This window comes from Rhinolophus sinicus, chromosome 12, assembly GCF_057876585.1.
Source record: "Rhinolophus sinicus isolate RSI-liver-muscle chromosome 12, RSI-T2T, whole genome shotgun sequence".
NCBI lineage: Eukaryota > Metazoa > Chordata > Mammalia > Chiroptera > Rhinolophidae > Rhinolophus > Rhinolophus sinicus.
In genome coordinates this window covers 38,987,613-39,007,692 of record NC_142512.1, presented here as the reverse complement: position 1 = coordinate 39,007,692, position 20,080 = coordinate 38,987,613, and the positions used below count along the sequence as shown (strand labels likewise).

The following is a 20,080-nucleotide window of genomic DNA, read 5'->3' as shown; positions in this document are numbered from 1 at the left end:
AAGGGACCAGGGGCCTGAGATAGGGACATTAGAGTCTTGCCTCCTGTCCCCGCCCCACACTTCGATGGGCCTCATCCCAGGCTCCTGTGTGAACTGGTTAGTTGGGAACTCCCCAGTCCCCCCATGACTCATCTCTTAAGCCCCCAGAATCCTGGCAGAGACCAGAGGAAACCGGATGTCTGTCCTGAATGAAGCAAGACCCTTGGAGGCTCTTGGCTCACCTGACCTTGCCCTTCCTCCTCCTCCCGCACCGCCCCTTCCCCAATAGTGTCCAGGGGCTTTGGAGGTGGGGGTCTGGGACACGGGACTTCCCAGGCCAAGTTCACTGCCAGCCAGAGTGTATGTGTTGCCCTGAAGCGGAGAAGGGCTGGGGGTGAGAAAGAAGAAACTTCTCTGGCTTTGAATCCTAGAACCATGCAGTGCTGGCACTGGAAGGGACCTTGGAGACTGTTCCAACCCTGTGAACTGGGCCAGAGAGGAAAGTGCCTTGTCCAAGGTCATGGGTAGCAAAGTCAGTTACAACCCAGGCCTCTGCCTCGGGCTGGAGAGTTTTCCACAGGCCAAGGAGCCTGCCCAGGGCAGTCTGACTGACCACACCCGAGGCTGTCACTTTCTGTCCCAATTCACCCCAAAGGTGCCAAAAAAGAGGCATCCTCTAATGAGTGGGTGTGTCTGACTGGGAGAGACCATCTCTGGGGCGGGGGTGCCCCCTGGTGGCCACAGCTGGCAGGTAGTTCACCTGCTGATAGGTTCACATCCTGCTTCTGGTCCGCTGTCATGTACCTTGACGGCATTGGTCCCCAGTGCACTGACTGAGCCCAGCTCTGGGCCCAGCTCCAGAGTGGAAGGCTGGGTTTAACAGAACTGTGGAGGACAGGAGATTCACATTCACAAACGTGGCCCCTTCCCCGACCCGCTGAAACCTCCAGAGGACGCAGCCTGCCCCAGCCCAGACGTTGTGTGAGCACTCTCTACACGTTATCAAATGCATTCCTTTCAATAAGCCAATGCGGAAGGGACTAGAACCATTTCCTTTTGTACTGAAGATGAATCTGACCTCGGAGAGCTTAAGTAACTTGCCAAGTAGCAGAATCAAAGTCTTAAACTCTTAACCATCTAATCTCTTAACCAATGTCTGGCCTCCCTCACCTGTGACCAGGCCAGCTCTAGACTCAGACTTTTATCTTCACCTACAGTCCTAGTGTGTCAGATGTTTGGTTCAGAAAAATATGTTAATTCTAACAAGGGTAGCCAGAATGGTGAAAGGCTCAAGATCACGATTTGAAGAAAACAGGCTGTTTTGTCTGGGGAAGAGGAGGGTGTTGTATGGTCTCAGGGGCTGGAAGTGGGACCGGGAGTGGAGGCCACAGCCAGCCAGTTTTCAGCACAACAGAAGGAAAGAGCTTTCTAATGGTCCTAGGTGTTGGAAGATGGAGTGGGCTGCTTCCAGAGGAAGTGAGCTGGCGTCCCAGGAAGTGTTCTGGCATCCATCCCATGGGCAGAAAATCCAAATGTTGGCTGGCATTTATTGGGGACCCCTTATAGGTCAGGCACCTTCCATTTAACTTTTGTCATTTCAGCTTATCAACCAAGTGGCAGGGTGTGGCTTATTCCCATTACAGACAAGGGACGGCCTCAGAGTAGCTAAGGGCCTTGCCCCAGTTCACAGTGGAGGCAGAGCCAGGCAGGATTTGCTTCCCCGGCCCCTGTGGTTCCCATTACACTACTTCCTGTTCAGATCGCTGTACTTCTTGGCTAAGGGCTCAATTCAGACTTCTGCCCCACCCAAGGCAGAAACTTCTCTGGCTTTGAATCCTAGAACCACGCAGTGCTGGCACTGGAAGGGACCTTGGAGACTGTTCCAAACCTGTGAAGACCAGGTAGAGAGACAGCAAGGGCTTGTTACTGGCCATGACACACCCAGGCTGAGCTAGACCAAAATGATCTTCTGGCAAAGGGCCTGGCCCCAGGGATTCCTAGTTATTCATCCTTCTAGCTTCCAAAACGCTTCCCAGGTATTTCTCAATGGCCGGAACTGTTCAGCAACTTCCTCTCACACTTCTTGTTTTCATTTGGCACTAGGTTTGGGTAATCTCTAGACTCAGCCTATGGGCCAAGATATGTACACCCTGAGTTAAGAATGGGTTTTCCATTTTTAAATGGTTGGAAAAAAATCAAAAGTCTCTTTCATAACATGTAAAAATCATAGGACATTCAAATCCCAGGGTTCATAAATAAATGTGTTTATGTATTGTTTATAGCTGCTTTCAAGAAGGGCGGAAGTGAGTAGTTGTGACAGACCATATGGTTCATAAGCATAAAAAAAGTACTATCGGGCCCTTTAAGAAACTGTACACAGCACATGTGTGCAAGGAGACAGAGATGTTCTCTGCAGCACGATTTATAATAGTAAACAGATGCCCACCACCAGGGGAATGGCTAAATAAATTATGGTCCATTCATGTCACATAGGCCGCCTTGGGACTCCCCCCGCCCTCCCGTCCCCCCGCAATGAAACCACAAGGAAAGGAGTTTGTTTTATTCCGTTGTATTTACAGTGCCTGGCACAGAGCTGGGCTTCGATATCAGCATGATTAGACCTCAAAACCAATCCATTCTGAGTAAAAAGAACAAGTTACATTCATGTGATACGTCATTTACAAAGATTCAAAGACTCAAAACAATACTATGTTTCTGGGGAGCATTTGAAGACTCGCTCCCAGGCATATGTCATCAGTTTGGCTCTGATAAAATTATAAAAATTCTCAGAAAAATTTACTATATTTTGTAGGAAAAGTGTAAAAACAAACTGGACGGCTACCCACTGAATTCATCCAAGTGGCTGCCTCTGGGGAAGGAGGGCCTGAGCAATGAACAAGGTGAGCTTCTGATTTATCTGATGTTTTTTCTTGGATTAAAACTTGACATGATAACAAGATGTTACCATCTCTTAAAGTTGGGTTGAAAGTACATGGGTATTTTATGTTATACTTTGTATTTGTCCGTAGTTTTCTTTTTCTTTTTTTTTTTTAAATTATTTTTCAGTCTCTGTAGTTTTTTAAATTAAAAAACAGAACTGGAAGATGGAGAACACAGTGAACTCTCCAAGCATAAAAATGACACTAAACTTCTCTACGAAAAGGAAGCCACGCTAATGGGGATGAATTACAAGAAATTTCCAAACAGTGAGTAGACAGAACAATGGTCCGTAGACTCAACGTAAGCAAGAACAGGAAATCCTAGCAAATGACCCCAAGTCTCTGTAACAGGGTGATAACCCTCTCTAATCGGTTACCAACCAAGAAAGGGTCTGAGGCACGTTGGGCCAGCCTCTGACTTTAAGATTTATAAACAATTATGAGGTTGGGCATCATTAGAAGTATTAGTTACAATGAGATGTTTTAAGCAGGTTAGAAAGAGCCACAGGCAGCTGCACCTGCCCTCTGTATGCAAGTCACCTTATCAGATACTCAAAAAGGCACTTTTAGAGGTCAAGTAAAGTGGTCAAGGGCCAGGACAGCCATATGGGGTGTTGGAATAGAGTCCAGAGAGCAGTTTCCAGGCTCTCCGCCTCCCGTGGAAAGGTGCTGGCTCGGGTAGTAGATGGCCATCAGCTGTGGCTAGTTGGCCATCACCTGTAATCAGTTAGCCATTGGCCACTGATATAACTGCAGTGGCTGAGCGACCAAGTGTGGGTTGCAGTTAGCAAGTGGGGTTGGTTGGCAGAGAAGCGGACGGTGGATTGGGATTGCGGCTAACAAGTGTGGTTAGCAAGTGGATTGTGGATTGTGTTGGTCCTATTTCCTGTGTCTTGCCCGGATACCAGCGAGACTGGGCTGCAGGAAGACCCCTCATTGGGGTACTGGCGGATGTTTGCTTTTGTGTCTTGACCAGCCGCCATCGAGAATATAGTGGTATGAACCCCCTATCCATGGCTCTGTGGGTGTTCCTTTTTGGCCTCACCATATCCTGTGGGAGCGGGACCAGAGTCCCTGCATGACACAGGGACAAACACAGATTGGCTGGAGGAAGGCAGTACAGCCTGACAGATGTGACCTGTGACCTGAACTCGGTATTGCGAAGGCCAGGGTTCACCTCCCACCTAAGCCTGTCCCGGCGTCCTGGGAGGGCACGCGGGTGCTCACCTTTAGTCCCCCCGCACCATCCTTCCTGGAAAGGAATTAGAGCTCTGCTGTTAGATTTTTGAATTGGCCTATACAATGGGGAAAGGATTGGAATCCTTAAAATAAATGAGAAGTTTGGACACTAGAATAAAAACGTCTTCCACAAAGATTGAAGAGGGTTTTGGGGGGGATGTGCCATTTCACAAAGCAAACTTACTTCAGTACACGGGGAAGCCCTAAGGGAAGCCTAAGGGAAGTGGGTAATGCCAAATCACTGTGACCAAGGTGGGGTGGGATCAGGAACCAAGGGCAGGCCGGTCTAAAACATGCCTTTGATGGAAATGAAGGCTATTGGGGTTGGTGAACCCCGGTTGGTGAACACACAGCATTCTTTTCCCAGCAAATGAGACTTCACTGAACACAGAGTGCCAGGCACTGGGTGAGGCCCCAGGAGGGCACAAATGCCCCATGCTCTGTAAGAACTCAAACTAGTTGGGAAGATAAGGCTTTCACACCAATGACAGCCTAAGGAAGTATTTGGTATCGAGTGATCCAGAAGCCAGGGGGCTTGTGGGGACAGTCCCAGAAAGCAGTTTCCAGGCTCTCGGCCTCAAGTGGAAAGGTGCTGGCTCAGGTGGTAGATAGGCCATCAGCTGTGACTACTTGGCCAGCAGCTGTTACTGGTTAGCCATTGGCCACTGATATAACTGCCATGGCTGAGCTAGCAAGCGCAGATTGCAGTTAGCACGGCGGATTGCAGTTAGCAAGTGAGCTTGGTTGGCAAAGCAGGTGGCGGATTGTGGACCGGTGGCTCCTGCTTCCTGTGTCTCTAACCCAGCCGCCAGTGAGAATATAGTGGTATGACTCCCCTACCTATGGCTCCGTGGGTGTTCCTTTTTGGCCACCATATCCTGCATTCTTATGCAGGGAGCGGGAGTTGAGACCCCGCGTGACACCCTGCATGACAGGGCTACATTACTGTGAGGTAGGAAGCAGGGAGGATGTGTAGGAAATCAGGGGGTGGAGAGGAACAACCCCCCCTCCCCCAGCCATGTTCAGATAACAGAGCTTGGCAGCAGCAGAGTATGTGTACAGCAATGTTCCAGATGCCAGTCAGAGAACACTGGACTAATTCAAATGACCCAACATGGGGGAAACCTGCTGTGGGAGACTGAGACCTAGGCAGGCATTTCCCCACTAGGAGTACATGCAGCTGGAGTAGGTGGGCCGGGGGCCACAGGGAGGCTCCTCCTGCCTGACCCCAACTCTGCTCAGTCAGGAGCCCATCCCCATTCCCTCAAGGCACACTGAGCAAAACCCTGCTCTCAAGCTGCTGCAGCCTCTGCGGAGACCCTTCTCTCCTCTGCAAACCTCACCGGAGGGTCGGGTCCTCGCTGTTTCTTTGATCCTTTAAAAGCCTAGATTCCTAATTTGACCCAGGAGGTCACTGAGTCTAATCCTTTGACAGATGTGGGAAAGGAGCCTGAGAGGTTCAGCGATCTGCCCGATGTCTGAGAGCCAGGCAGACATGGAACAGCAAACCCGGGCCCTTCCGATCCCAGGTGTGTCTACCCCGTCCTGGGCTTCCTCACCATCTTCAGCGGCACTGTCCTTAGATTACAACTGGAGCTCGGATTCCAAGACCCAGGAAAAAAACCTGGGTCTGTCAATACTGCAGGTGTGAAAGCCGAGGACTGTAATTAACTGATGTACAAAGAGCTTTGGAGAACTTTTTATTGTTTAAAAATCATAATTGAAGCTTCAAAAAACATACAACCCAACACATGTCCCAATTCCAGTCCCCTACTCCCTGGAGGAGAGCACAGGGCTTTCCCCTTCCATCTTGCTGCCCACACGACTAGCCAGGACCCTGCCCTGGGGAGGCCGCCTGCCAGCCCTCCTGCCCATCGTGTGCTAAGTCACCGGCTGGAGAGGGGCCCTGGGGTGAGGTGGGGTGGCTGGCTCTCTACACCCTTCACTCCCACCAGCACATCCGCAGGCTGTGAGCTGTGTGTGGGAAAAGGGGCCAGTTCCCTGGACCGGGGACCCCCCACGGGGGAAAGAGAAAGAGCCAGTCCCCACTCACCCCACCCTTCCCCAGCCCCCCAGCTCAAGGGAAGCTGTCATCATCATCCTCTGCCATCTCCTTAGCAAACTCCAAGTCTTGCTGCTCTCGCTCACGCCGCTCCTGGGGAAACAGATGGGGTGAGGGCTGGGCTTCTAAGGACCAGTTGGGCTCTCACTGCGAGCTTCTCCCAGCCAGACCCACCCCCAGGCCAAAGCTTCACAGCTGCCCCAGCCCTTCCAGAAACGCCCCCTCTTCCCTTTCTGTAGGGAAGTTCTATCTTCCAGTTGTACCCGCAGCAGCGGACAGCTTACCTCTGCAGATTCCAAGTCCTTGTTGTATGATTTGGGAGGAAACCTCATTGCCTGAAGCAAAGTAGAGAGAGGAGCAAGATGAAGAGGCGGCATTAACTTAACACATTTATTGTGCTCCTTCTGGGTATCAGGCACCAAGGTATGAGCAAGACACGCTATGCACTGTCCAGTTTAACCTAGTTGGGGAGCTGGGCATGGAAACGAACTATTATAATACCATGTGGTAAATGCTAAAAAGAGAATTAGGAGAATCTGGCGGTGTAAGTGACTAACCCTCCGGATTGGGCAGGCTGGGGGAATGGCAGGGGGCAGGCAAAGGAGGGCGAGTGGACTGGCTGTGGGAATGGAGGAAAAGCAGTCCAGGCAGAGGACTCAACATGTGAAAGGCCTGGCCTGAGGGGTCAGTTTTGGGGGGGGGGGGGGGGTGCAGGAGAGCAGTTATGGGAAGTGAGGCTAGCGCACAGGGGACCAGATCACAAAGGGCCTTGTGTCTCTAGAAGCACAGCATTCGCCCAATTTTAAGCGAGGCAGCGATAACCCTCGTTCCCAGGGAGGGAGGAGGAGACCAGGAGAAATCCAGTAGCCAAACAGCCCTAGCACCTAACGCAGTGCCTGACACAGGAGAAGGGCTCAACAGCGCTGTGGAACCAGACACCGCTCCGACCTTTTACACAAGTGAGACTCCACTAAGTGCCTTAAGACAGTGATTTCATTTAATGGCTGTGAAGTAGGCAGGGCAAGTCATACCTCACGGTTAGCTTCACAGGTGGAGATACAGACTCAGAGAAGGCAAATGACTCCAATTCGGAAACAAATCTAGAACCCTAAACTCTGAATCTGTCTGGTCCCCCTTGGCAACCAGGCCCCTTAAAAGCAACTGAAGGTGCTGTAGTCCCACAAAGTCCTTTGCCCTTCTGGGGCCCCCTGCCCTGCCATTTAGTGATTTTACAGAGACAGACGGGGAACTGGGCCCCACATCCAGCCAAGCTCCCGTGAGGAAGCGCCGGCTGGGTGTGGTGGAGGGCGGGCCTCGCAGCCGGGCGGTCTCACCTTGACAGACATGTTGTGGATGTCTAGGCAGAAGGAGATGCGCTGGTGGAAGGCGAGCTGGGGCTCCCGGGTGGAGTAGATGTCAGTCATCTCCTTGGACTGCACGTAGCCCTTCTCGTGGTTGATGCTGGCCTCGATGACGCCATCCCGGATGGCCTGCAGGTCCCCGAAGGGAGGCGGCACCACAAAGCCCATCCGCTAAGTCCCAGAGCACCTTGTCCCATCGCTGTGTCTTCCTGACACTCACACACTCACTCACATACATTCTCTCTGGCAGCTTCCTGGCTGCACTGCAGACTGGTCTGAAAAGACTGCTCTGCTTTACCCATTCCCGTCCCTGGCCAATCCCCTCCCACTCCCATGGCCTGAAATAAGGCAGAGGGTGATGACAACTATGGTGCCCGAACCAGCCCCACCTTGGCAACAATGAACTCTGCATCCTCTGGGCTATCCAGCTGCAGCTTCTGGGCGATGTCAGCCAGGGAGATTCGGGAATAGGAGAGGCTGATCATGCGCACACCTGGGAGAGGAAGGAGCAGCGGGTGGCCAGGGTGGCACAGACCCTTCCCACCCACAGACACCCACAGGGTTGTCCCGCCCCTTGGAGAAGCCGAGTCTGGGGCCCGCTCTTCCAGGGGCCCCTCAGACCCTGAACCACACCTGTCTTAATGACGTTGTGCCGCAGTCGGATGATTAGGGTGTAGGTCCCATCTGCCTGAAACTTGTCTCCAAACTGGTCCAGGACCAGGTTGAACTTGGCTAGGTTTCCCGTCCTGACAGCTGTGGGGGGAAGAGGAGTGGATCAGATGATGCAAATGGGCATACAAATCAAAGAGGCCACAGGGTCAGGGGGTCTGGCAAGCTCTGGGCGGGGCTCCGACCTTACCTTGGGTCAGAAGGAAGTAGGGCATGAGTGAGCGCTTGAGGGATGGTTGACGGAACTGCAGGCGGTCCGGGATCTCCCCCAGCAACAGCTCCACCACAATAAGAAGCTTGTGCACCTGCCAATGTGACAGGAACAGTGGGCAGGGAGTCCCCCGGACGGGAGAAGAGCATGAACTGGGGCTTCAAGGCAGTCAGATATACTGGGCATTGGGGACAGCGGCACTGGGCCTGGCCTGTGATCAGGCCCATGGAGAGAGGACAAACCCCTGAACCTGTGCTGGGCGGCGATCGGAGCTCTGCCTTTGGAGCCAGGTACTGGGAATACCTGCCCCTTTGACCACACTTGGCCCTAAGCTTCATGTCACCTGGCCAGTCAGCACACACACTGCTCGGAAACAGCAATATTCACAAGCGCAGGCCCAATGCCCAGGTTCTGTGGCTGAGAAATGGTGAGGGCCCAGGGCCCAGAGGCCTAGGAATGGAACGTGAGTCAACCAGGGCTGCTGGTTAGGGAGGTGGATTGTTACTGGAGGAGAAGAGGGAAACAATGCGTAGAACTAGTTACCTGGGTAGAGGCAGAACCTCAGTGAACAAGCCGTGTATGAACATAGGAGGCTGGCTGAAAACTAAGCTTTCCTTCCTCCTCCATAAAACCATGATGTATTTCTGAATAGCGCCTACTGTGGATTCAGCACCGTGCAAGGAAAACCACGGTGGAGGGGACGATGCCCAGCTATTAAGGAGCTTTCTACCAAGCAGGAGAGACACGAACATCATGTGGTAACAGGTCAGAATGGGTGGTGGGTGATCATGCCCACACCTGGGCAAGGGCTCTCCACCCTCCACGTACACCAAGGCTGCCCTATCCCTGGGCATAACCTACGGGTGAGGGGAAACCCATGGAAATGGTAGAAGTTAATGTATCTCTGAAGGATTCTGATGAAGTAGAAAAAGGAGGGACAATGTTTCAGTCAAGGGAACAGGTTGGAAAAGAGGAAGGCAAATGTGAAGGCCTATACGGGGGCGTATAGGGCGCTACCAGGACAGACGACTGGGGCCAGTCTGGGGACGGCTGCTTTGAATGCCAGGCTGAGTTCTGAGTTTGGAGACAGCACGCTAGTCTTTAAGTGCAGCTCGGAAATGCTGAGCAGCTGAGCCCTTGGTTCCCTCATCCCCCAGATGGCACAGTAACAACAGTAACACCTGGCCTGCCTACCTCCTGAGAATTAAGAGTCATACTCTACTGGGCAGGCCATGGGGAGCAATGCAAGCTTCCTGGGCAAGGTAAAGACGTGCCTGGAGCGCTGCGCACTCGGGCAGTTGTGTGGAAGCTGGGCTGGGGGAGGGCAGAGCGATGCCAGAAATTAGTGGCTTGAACAAGGGCAATGGCCATCAGAGGGGAGACACATACGAAAGACATGGAGGCAAATCAACAGACGACTCAGTAATCGGGAAGAGCGGTGGGGGAGTCTGAGGTGATTGGGAGGCTCCCATCTCCATCAGTCGGGAGAACAGGAGGCAGCACCGGTCAGGGGCGCCCAGAGGGGTCTGCTTGCGACAAGTGGCGTGTGAGTCGTGGGTGAGCATCTACATGGAGATGGTTGGCGGGAAGCTGGATATGTAGGTCTGGTGTTCAGGACGAGGGTCCAAATTAGTAGCATGGGCTGAACTGGGGGCCTCCAAATTCATATATTAAAGCCCCCAGTACCTCAGAATGTGACTATATAGAGGCTTTGAAGAGGTAATTACGGTAAATAAGGACATATGAGTGGGCCCGAATCCCATTCGTTGTAGGAAGAGATTAGGGAAGACCATGTGAAGATGCGGGAAGATGGCGCTCTACGAGCAAAAGGGACGCCCTCAGGAGAAACCGACCGCGCTGACACGCAATCTTGGGACTTCTGGCTTCCTGAACTGTGATGAAATACATTTCTCTTGTTTAAGCCCCTGCACTCGGGTACCTTATTATGTCAGCCTGAGCAGACTAAGAGTTAGTAATAGACTCTGGTGAAGGTCAGAGTTGAGCTATAAAGCAAATAAGATTACCCAAGGAGAGAATGTGGATTTTACTATGGATTGGTAAGCGGTCAAAGCGTTCTGTTGTGGGCTCCACTTTAAACTTGATGTCCCTCTTTACGCACTCTCCCTGTCCTTGCCGTGACTGAAAGCTAGCTTTCCTACCTGTGCTCTTTCCCCATTCCTACCCATCTCTTCCAAGGCCTTCTGGGCCCAACACTTAACTTGCTCAAGCCCCTCTGGTGGGAAGTCCCCCAACTCTGCTTTCCTCTCAAGCAACTATTCCATCTCTTTCCTGCTCCCTCACCAACAGTCCACTGGCCAAAAACCTCACTCCAGCACTGTCTCTGCCCCTTCCTGCCACCTGGCTCCTCCCCAGAAAACTTGAAAACCTTCTTCACCCATAGTGAAATCTGGTTTGAAAACACTGCTTACCCCACAACGCCTATCCCTGGTATGTGGACACAGTCTATATGTTAATCACCTGTATTTTCAGAAGAAACTTTAGTGTATGTCCTATATTAGAAGCAATCTAACATTCTGCACATGTATCCAGTGTGTCTGAAAAGCCATTCCTTTCTGTGAAAATTCTACCTATCTTTCAAACACTGGATTGAAGTTAACTTTTTAAAGATCTCTTTATTTGACCAAAACCAAACCTTCCTTTCTCTGAACTTCTGAACAGAAACAAACCGAATCTCCTACCACACTGACCTAATCATTGTGTATTTTTATCCTGTTCTCTTTCAAGAGCACTAGGAAGTGGGTATAGTATTAAGGTGGGACCAAAGGTTTGTAATTGGGAAAACTGGGTCAAAATTCTGGCTACTAGGCCCTCAAGACTTTCTGAGTCAATGTTCACTATCTATCTCTTCGAGGTCCAATACCATGTCTTATCCCTCTTTTCTATCCCTCACAGTGCCTAGTACCAAGGTCAGCACCCCAAAACAAAACATAACAACAAAATAAACACAAAAAACAACCCTAGGTGACTGACAGTTCTCAGGTGGTCAAGGCTTAGCCCCATCTGAATGAGCCGGCCTGATGGAGACTTCCTGGGGTCCCTGGCCAGACAACACTGCTCTGAAATGGGCACATGAGGGACCAGGTAAGAGCCTGAGGTTTATCAACACAATCCACGCCCATGCCTGAAATAACTATAAGGAGTCCTGGGGAATCAGGACTATTCTAAACCTATCGACCAAGGAGAATACTCTGAACCTAACTGCCAGAGGTGCCAGGGGCATCTGCCTCATGTCCTCCGAACAACGTTATGCACAGACGTCTGATGCCACCTTTTGGATAATGGACATTAAGGAAGCCTTCCCTGGCCCCACATATAGGGGCACAGAACTAAAGTGTTATCAGATAAGCAAGTGGCGAAGGGGTGAGAATTGCTGCTCACAGTCTGTTTGAAGCCGACAGCTGTGTGCTGAGGGGCCTTGCGAAGGGCATTGGTCATTGTTCTCCGGGCCTCTGAGTATTCCAACTGGATGGCTTTGATCCGCCCTGGGTGTGGAGAAGAGGAGAGTGGATCAAGAGAATGGCGCCACCCAAACCCCCTCGCAAACCAGAGGGCCAAAACGCCTCTGACGTACCCAGCGCACCACATGTTTAGAAAATCTGCGCCAAGGAAGCCGGGGACGGCCTCTGACACGCTCACCTGTGTAGTACAGGTACCTCGCCCACTCGTTGTTGTTGGCCTGCTCGGGGAACACGGACTTGGACACCAGCTTCTCTGCCTGGTCGTACAAGTTATAGTGCAGGTAGTTTCGCAGCAGGAGGTTCAGCAGGGTGGCCTGCCCGTCGGCATCGTGCCGGAGGGTGGCCGTCCGGAGCCGAGCATGCAGGAAACTTCGAGAAGGAAAGAAAAAAGATGTCAAAGGCCTCAATTAAGAATGCTTCGAACTGCCTTTGACCTCTCCATTTTCTCTCAATCCCTAAAAACGTGATACCAACTGCTTTTCTGGTTATTTACAGAATATTCAACCACTGAATGACGACTGTGCGAGTCAATATTCTAGGTGCACCAAAAGGACAGAACCCTGCTCTCGGGGAGCCTGCAGCCTAGTGGGGGAGACAGACAACGATCCTGATAAGTGAGTGAACTATGCTGCAGTATAGAAGGCGATAAGAGCTATGGAGAATCAGGGTAAGTACAATGGGGCACATGAAAGGCAAGGAGGATGGGGCTGCGATTTTAAACAGCGTGGTCAGGGTGAAACTCACCGAGAGTTAATTAAACAAAAGCGTGAAGGAGGCAGGGAGAAGAGTACTCTCAGAAGAATGAGGGGCCAGTGCAAAGACTCTGAGGACGAGTGTGGCCGGCATGCCCAAGGGGGACTAGGAGGCCAGCGTGGTTGAGCAGTGAGTCGGGGAGCAGTGGGAGATCAAGTCAGGAGGCAGTGACAGGCCAGAGCACGCTAGGCCTTATGCCCTATGGTGAGGACTCTGGCTCTTCCCTGAGGGAAACGGGGAGCCACTGCAGGTTAAGCAGAGTGAAATGGTTTCCAGCTTGTCATTCCACCCTTGACTTACCAATCAGTCCTCCCTTGATGTGAGGTGAAGGGAAGAGGCCGGGACAGTTCTTAACAGCCCGGGAGCCATCTCCATTTCTTCATCTAACATCAGTGTCTCTCTCAACCCCTCATATGGCTCAGGGCATGTTAACCATTGCGCCCATTTCCTGTGTGCACTTTACAACTACCAGCTTATCGTCCTCTGCAAGTCCGTAACTCTGTGGTCGTGACTGACCACGTTGCTGACCCCACAGGCCCAAAGTGAGACCCTCGGCCACCTGTACCTGCGCACCACATCCAGCTTGTCCAGGAACTCATAGACCCGGGCGTGGTAATAGTAACACTTCGCAGCCACAAGGTCCAGGGCCCGGCGGTTCTGAGTGCTGATCTTCTGCATCAGATCATCAGAGACCTTCTGTGCCTGGAGAGGCAGCCAAAAGAGAATCAAGGGGTAGTTCCGCTAAAAGTTAAACATGGAGCCATCATATGAGCCAGCACCCCGCTCCTAGGCATGTACACCCAAAAGAACTGGAAACATTTGTTCACATAAAAACTTGTACACAACGTTCACAGCAGCATTACTCACAATAACCAAAAATTGGAAACAACCCAAGTGTCCATCACTCTATGAGTGAATAAACAAGAGGTGCTGTAGCCATACAACAGAATGTTATTCAGCCTTAAAAATGAATGGTGTATAGATACATGCTACAACATGGACAAACCTAGAAAACATTATGCTAAGTGACAGAAGCCAGGCACAAAAAGCCACATGTTATATAATTCCATTTATATGAAATGTCCAGAATAGGAAAACCCATGAGATAGACAATAGACTAGTGGTTGCCAAGGGGCTGGGGTGAGGATAGGGATTGACTACTAACAGGTACCAGTGTGGTGTTTCTTTTTGGGGTGATGATAAATTGTTCTGGAATTGGATAGTGATGATAGTTGCACAACCTTGTGAATATACCAAAAACCACCGAAGTGTATACTTAAAGGGGGTGAATTAGATCTAAAAAACAAAAACCAACTAGTTGCAAGGAAAGGAAAAAACAAAACATGGCATTGAGGAGTGGGACCTGTCATTTCTTGAGTGTGCTCTTGGGACAGTGGCTATGACTGACAAAGAAGCTGGCCCCAAGTGGAGGGAGTGGTGGAAGTGTAATATAATATCCAAATCGGAGTTGTTCAGTCCCATAATACGAGCTGCTATTTATTAAAAGTGTGTAAGCTTACTATGTTCAGATCATTGTGCTAACTGTTCTTGAACATACTATTTTATTTAATACTAATTATAGTCTTGGAAGTTGGCCATTGTTTTCCCCACTTTACATACTGCTAGGAGATATTAATCTGCCGAAGGTACAGCTGGGATGTGAACCCAGGTTTTTCAGTCTCCAAAACTACTTTTCTCAAAAGAATCTACTATATGGATATTGTGCCACAGAGTGACCACCGCCAGCCCTTCCCCTTGGTGCTCAAGCAGGAATTGAGGGGACTTTCCTGGCTGTAGGGTTTGGTGCATTCCAATGGGGGAAGGGCCTGGGGGGTGGTTAACCCAGGAATTATCTCCGTTTCTCCAATAGAGACAATCTCCCCCACCAATCCCTCGGACTGCTTGGGGCACGTGAATTGTTCTCCCTGGTCCTGATACCTCTTTGTAGCGCTTGCTGTTCATCAGGAAGATGACCACCAGGAGTTGTAGATAGGCTTCCACTTCAGGCAGGAGGGGCGCCGAAGCAGCTTTTCCTGTTCGGGGACGGAACTGTAAATCAGCTTCTGTGTCCATGGGCTAGGAGAGGACATGAGTTACCATGGAAAAGCTCAGTCAGATCAATCAACCAAGAAATTATTAAGCACTCACTATGTATTTCAACAAATACTGAGTGCCTACTATACGCCAAGATTTTTCTAGGTGCTGGGGATAAAAAAAATTAAAGATGGAAGTCTCTTTCCGAAAGGAGTCAAGGAGGCTGGCAATACAATACCATACACTATAATACAATACAATACAGAAGAGGATTACAGGAGAACAACAATTTTACAGAATGTACTGGGGACAGAAGGGATGATGTAGGACCCCTCACAGAACCTACAATCTAAGTGTAAAGATTAAACCACCACACCTGAAACTACTACGTACAAATTCTATCAGACAGGGTTTAGTGAAGCGATGTAATTCTAGAAATGAGATCAAGAATAATGAGACAAAAAAACACTTTTTTTTGTAGGAACAAAGGAAATTTGGGGGAAATTGATATATGTGTAGTACATATTTTTAGGTCACAGCTCAAAAAGTGATCATGTTGGGTGAATTTAAAAAGCATTCCAGGTGGGGATGGGGGGGGCTTTTCCTCTTTCCCAGATAATAAACTCTTCATCATTCCACCTCAAGGGATTCCCTGGGATTTCACATCCATGGAACAGACTGTAAGCACACAGGATTTTAGGGAGATGAAGGTGGCTGAAGGGTCTATAAAGTTTGAGAAGGGACAAGATCTGGACGATAAGGGAGATTTTACAGCCAGGAAGGAAAAGGAGAGGTCTCTCCTGGCATGAGACCACTATCACTATCAAACTAACTTCATCAGCATTCACTGCATGCCAGGCACTGTTCTAAGAGCTTTGTACATACTCTTCCCTGGCCACTGCCCTCCAAATCTGTTCATCACCATTCAACAAATGAAGAAAACGCAGAACAAAGAAGTTAGTTAGGTCACTTGCTCAAGTCCCACAGGTACCAAGGAAATGGTAGAGTTTAGATTCAAATTCAATTCCACCTCCAAACTCTGTGCTCCCAAACACTGTTTATAGATCTTCCACTGAGAAGCTTCAGAGGTTAAGAGGTGGTGGCACCTTCTCCTGGGACAATAGAGACATCGCCTAACTGCAGGGAGAGGGTCCATGTTGGGGGATAGTGGGAAACAAGTTTGGTTGGAAGGGTCCTGATTCCCAGCTCCTCTCCCTGACTCGGAAGAATGACACTACAGCGCAGAAGGCTGGTTCCCTTGGTCATGGACAAATGAGGATTAAAACGGGCTGCTTTGGTTCATTACTCGGCCACAGCAGATAATAAGACGGTCTTTAGGACGGGAACAACTACATGGGGGCGGGGGGTAGTGAGACCAAGCCCGCACTCTTTAAAGCCGGCCTAACTCACTCACCTCTTCCAGGAAGGGTAGCAAGAAGTCTCGAGTGGCATTATTTGAGGTGAAGAAGCCATGCACAGCCTTATAGAGAACATAGTGGTTGAGGCGACGTGATGTGGACGGCAGCATCCGCAGAGCCCTTAGCACAAATCGAGGCTCCTTGCCCGAAACTGCCTTCTCCAGCTGTTTCACATGCTCCTTAATATCTGTGGAGGACCAGAGGAGGACAAAAAGGTTCCTTTCAACTCCTTCTATTCCCCCACCACTCTAGGCAAGTAGTTCTAAGGAGCCTCTTACAGGGCAGGAGGTGCCAATCACCTCTTTTACCCTAATCGGGCTAAGCAATACTTACGGACACCATTCATTTTAAGACATAACCAAGAGACAAAAATAAGTAAAGCTGGGCCAGGGGAAGAGGTAGAGGGTGAGAGAAAGAGGAAGGAAAAAATGATGAGAAACAAAACAAACACACAGATATTTACCAGATCTCTAAATATGACAAGACTTTTTAAATGTAAACAACGGGAGAAATCACACACACACACACACACACACACACACACACGACAGACAAACTCGGTTTCATAAAAAATCCTTTTGAATAATTGTGTAAACAAACGAAAAATATCTGCAACAAATGTGACTAAAGATTTATATTTTTATTCTACAAAGAGCTTGCATAAATGATTAAGATAAATATGGGGTGAAAAGGACATTTCTGCTGGTATAATGTAAACTAGTACAGTTTTCCTGGACAATACCTACCAAAAACCTTAATAACATTTACCCTTTTGACTCAGGCATATAGAGAATCTATACTGAAGAAAAAGCTATAAAGGTAGATTAAAAACTTGGGCACAAGATTACTGCAAAGCTCTTAATAACAGTAAGAACCTGGAAACAACCTAAATGTCCAAGAACAAGGGAATGCAATCAATTGGCAGTTTCTCAGTTACCTCTGTATAGTTAGCACAGGGTGCTTGGGTCACATTAATGATATAACAATGACAACAGCTAACATTTAGGGAGGGTTTACTATGTGTTCTTCATGTGCTAAGCACAGTTCTAAGCATCTTACTCTTCGCAACAACCCAATGAAGTAGGTATTATTACTCTCATGACAGAGATGAGGAAACCAATTCTAGAGGCTTGTATTCTTAGCCACTATGTCAGGTATTCCATAACCGTTTCTGCAATAAATTGAATGCCACGACTGTGGACATGTAAATGAAAACACACACTCATCTGTATTTAGTTATGCCTTGTTCCAAACCATACATATAACTTGATCTCAATTATGGGAGAACAGCTCAAAAACTGATAGGAAAAAATGTTAACCACGGTGGATTTTTCTCCCCCAAAGTTTTTACAATAAACATGAGTTACTTCACAATAAGGAAGTGAAGTGTTTTTAAGAAACATATGTATATACCAGTCAGTAATACTGAGTGGCACCTTTGCTATTGGCTATCATTACTTTAGGTAAAAGGATCTTTATTAGATGCTGAGCCTATTACCCAACTTTAAAGTAGGAGCTGATGCAGTCAACACTATCACATCCTATAAAAAAACCACCCAGGAGCATAACTTTGCTTATCTCAATGTTTTTGAGCTATTTTCTCATGCAGTTAAGTAGAAAGAAAACCCAAGAAATAGTTCGGTCCCACTGGATCCCGAACTGGGAAAACAGCAGCAGGCTCACAGTGGAAAGCTCTCGCTCTACCCACTCCAAAGGTGGACAGGATGCTCCAAGTAGGAAGAGTGAAGTGTGAACTTGGAGGAGCTAGAGGACGGTAGAAAACTGGGACTAGGCACCTAGGAGAAAGAAATGGGGGGACTGGTATATAGTTTTGATGAAGGGGAGTGTTAGGAACTCAAAGTTGACACCTAAAAAGTTGAAAAGCGTGTAAAGGTCTTTAAGCCCTTCAGAAACAAAATGGAACAGAACAGGAGTAAGGGCTTGAAGGGGAAGGAAAAAAAAGATGGGGTCGTTTAGGCACCTCAATTACAGAAACAAAGAAGCAAGATACTAGGTAGAAAGGCTGCTTTTAGGGGAGTTTGCTAAAAGTAGTTAAGACAACAGAAACCTTTGTACTCTTAAAACTCAGAGGCCAGTATTCTGCGTCATTCTGACCCCCTTTACATACATAAATACAAACACTGCTTTCTAGAGGGAAGAGGGATCCATCATATATTGGGCGCGATAGACTCGGTCCGGTGGGATGTAAATGGAAGTTGGTCCGAGGGGAGGACTAAGAGGGAGTCTACAGGCCCAGGGAGACCTAGTTCTAGATGCAACGCCCGGTGGGGGGCGGAGGTGTGTGGCAGGGGAGGAGTCCTGAGCTTGAAGTTACTGGGTCTGGGGTCGGGAGTGTCAGGGTGGTGGGGGCGGCACTTTGGCGGGGGGGGGGGGGTGATCCTAAGGAACCGGGGATGGTGGAGGTTGCACTAAGGTCCCAGGAGAAGCTGGATCACCAGGGCGCTGTCACCCGTGATCACAGCACGTCCCCGGCCCAGGTTCTCATACCCTCCAAGGTGACGGTATCCAGCTCTCGCTGGGAATGCTCAGCTGTCGCCGTCGCCGTCTTGCCGTCGGTCTCCCCCGTTGACCCGCCACCCGCCGCCGCCTCCTCCTTCATCTCCACATCCTGGGGGGCCGGGGGCGGCGGTGGTTCCTGTTCCCCTCCGCCAGGCGGCGGCTTCGCCTTGTCCGCGCCGCGGCGCCGTGCCGAGCCTTCCTGCTTCATGGCGCCCGGGGTCGCGGCCTAGTCCGGGGTCCGAGGCCGGGGCCTCGCGTGAACCTTCAAACCAGAGACCGGGAACCGAGCCGGGCCTGCACACAAGCGCGGGCTCCTGTCGGGCCGCACGATGACGGAGCAGCTACAAACCCCTTCCCAGCGCTGGGCCTTCTGGGAAACGCCAGGCCCCGCGGGCCGATGGCCGAGTCAACAAAGGGGAGAGAAATCAACAGTCGAGGTGCAGGATGGGGGTGGATCTTCGAGGAAGGAGCGGGGAGGAGCCTGTATGAGTTTGTGGGGCTTTCTTTGGAGTGCTGAAGTGTTTTCTTTTTTTTTGTTTTCCTCCCGAGTGCATTTTTGGGCATGTCCACCAGAGGTCCCTTCAGGCTCCAATCTGGGCTACATCGGACTCTAAGAGCACCCACCCCAACTAGCGTGGAGTAGGTAAGGCCTATCAGAAGGGCGTGATGTCTCGAGTTGCCGGGCGGGGTTCTTGTCCAAACTCGGTCAATTTGCCCCGCGACCGGCTGGGGTCGCCTTCGACATCTGCGAGTCTCGCCCTGAACAACTAGCTGCCCAGTGCGTCCGGCGCGAGGGAATTAAAGAAGCTGGGAAAGAGGGATGTGGAGTTAGGCTGTTTGACTTAAAATAAAACCAAACTGGAGAGTAGGAAGAACACCATGGGATTCGGACTTCCTTGGCAGCTTTTAGCTAGTGCTGAACATCAGGCATAAAATCTCTGCAGCCTCGGAGCGTGGATAGGGGTAGAGTACATTTGTGTACAATCACTTTTGTTTAGCAAAGTTTAGGGGTCCGCTCTGTGTACGGCCTAGGGCTAACGCTTTCGGGGGTGGGGTGGGGTGGTAAAGAACAGCTGTAGAATGCAGTCTGCTGGAAACTTGTGCTCTGCGTATTGTTGAGACCGGAGGAAAGAGGGAGGAAGTCCCTATTGGCAGAAGCTTCAGGGAGTCCGTTGGGGCGCCGGTATGCACCCAGACAGACATTACAGTGAAATGGGGAACAGAATAATAGTGTACCTAAGGAATCCCCCAGAGGAAGGAAGTTAGACCAGAAATCCTTAGAAATCCTGTCCACTTATTTTACAAAGGAATCCTCCAGTGATTCTTCAGGAGGATACATGTTCCAATTTATTTATTTATATATTTTAAGGAGGGCTCAGCTCACAGGGGGCCATGTGGGGAACGAACTGGCAACCT

General features: G+C 50.0%; 1 protein-coding gene and 1 long non-coding RNA gene across 2 annotated transcripts; one reads left to right on the top strand and one right to left on the bottom strand.

The window, feature by feature from the left end:
* Positions 1-471: 471 nt before the first annotated feature.
* Positions 472-6,186, top strand: LOC148756549 (uncharacterized). The gene is made up of 2 exons (XR_016022905.1): positions 472-2,879; positions 3,046-6,186. It is a non-coding gene; the product is annotated as an uncharacterized LOC148756549 (long non-coding RNA).
* On the bottom strand, positions 5,845-19,031 carry PSMD3 (proteasome 26S subunit, non-ATPase 3). Its single transcript, XM_019747722.3, has 12 exons — positions 18,653-19,031; positions 16,141-16,331; positions 14,631-14,768; positions 13,258-13,394; positions 12,118-12,308; positions 11,860-11,963; positions 8,440-8,554; positions 8,214-8,333; positions 7,970-8,073; positions 7,554-7,709; positions 6,504-6,554; positions 5,845-6,312 (listed from the first exon to the last, which is right to left on the bottom strand). Exons 1-12 carry the CDS (start codon positions 18,870-18,872, stop codon positions 6,235-6,237), a joined length of 1,605 nt encoding a protein of 534 aa, XP_019603281.1. The 5' UTR covers positions 18,873-19,031; the 3' UTR covers positions 5,845-6,234.
* Between the last annotated feature and the right edge of the window lie 1,049 nt (positions 19,032-20,080).

Excerpts from the sequence above, each read along its gene's own strand:
- PSMD3 (XM_019747722.3), bottom strand. The coding sequence starts at position 18,872 with ATGAAGCAGGAAGGCTCGGCACGGCGCCGCGGCGCGGACAAGGCGAAG. Across the intron at positions 8,555-11,859 it reads CTGTCGGCTTCAAACAGACT|GTGCACAAGCTTCTTATTGT; the intron begins GTGAGCAGCAAT and ends TCACATTGGCAG. Across the intron at positions 7,710-7,969 it reads CAGAGTTCATTGTTGCCAAG|GCCATCCGGGATGGCGTCAT; the intron begins GTGGGGCTGGTT and ends GGGGACCTGCAG.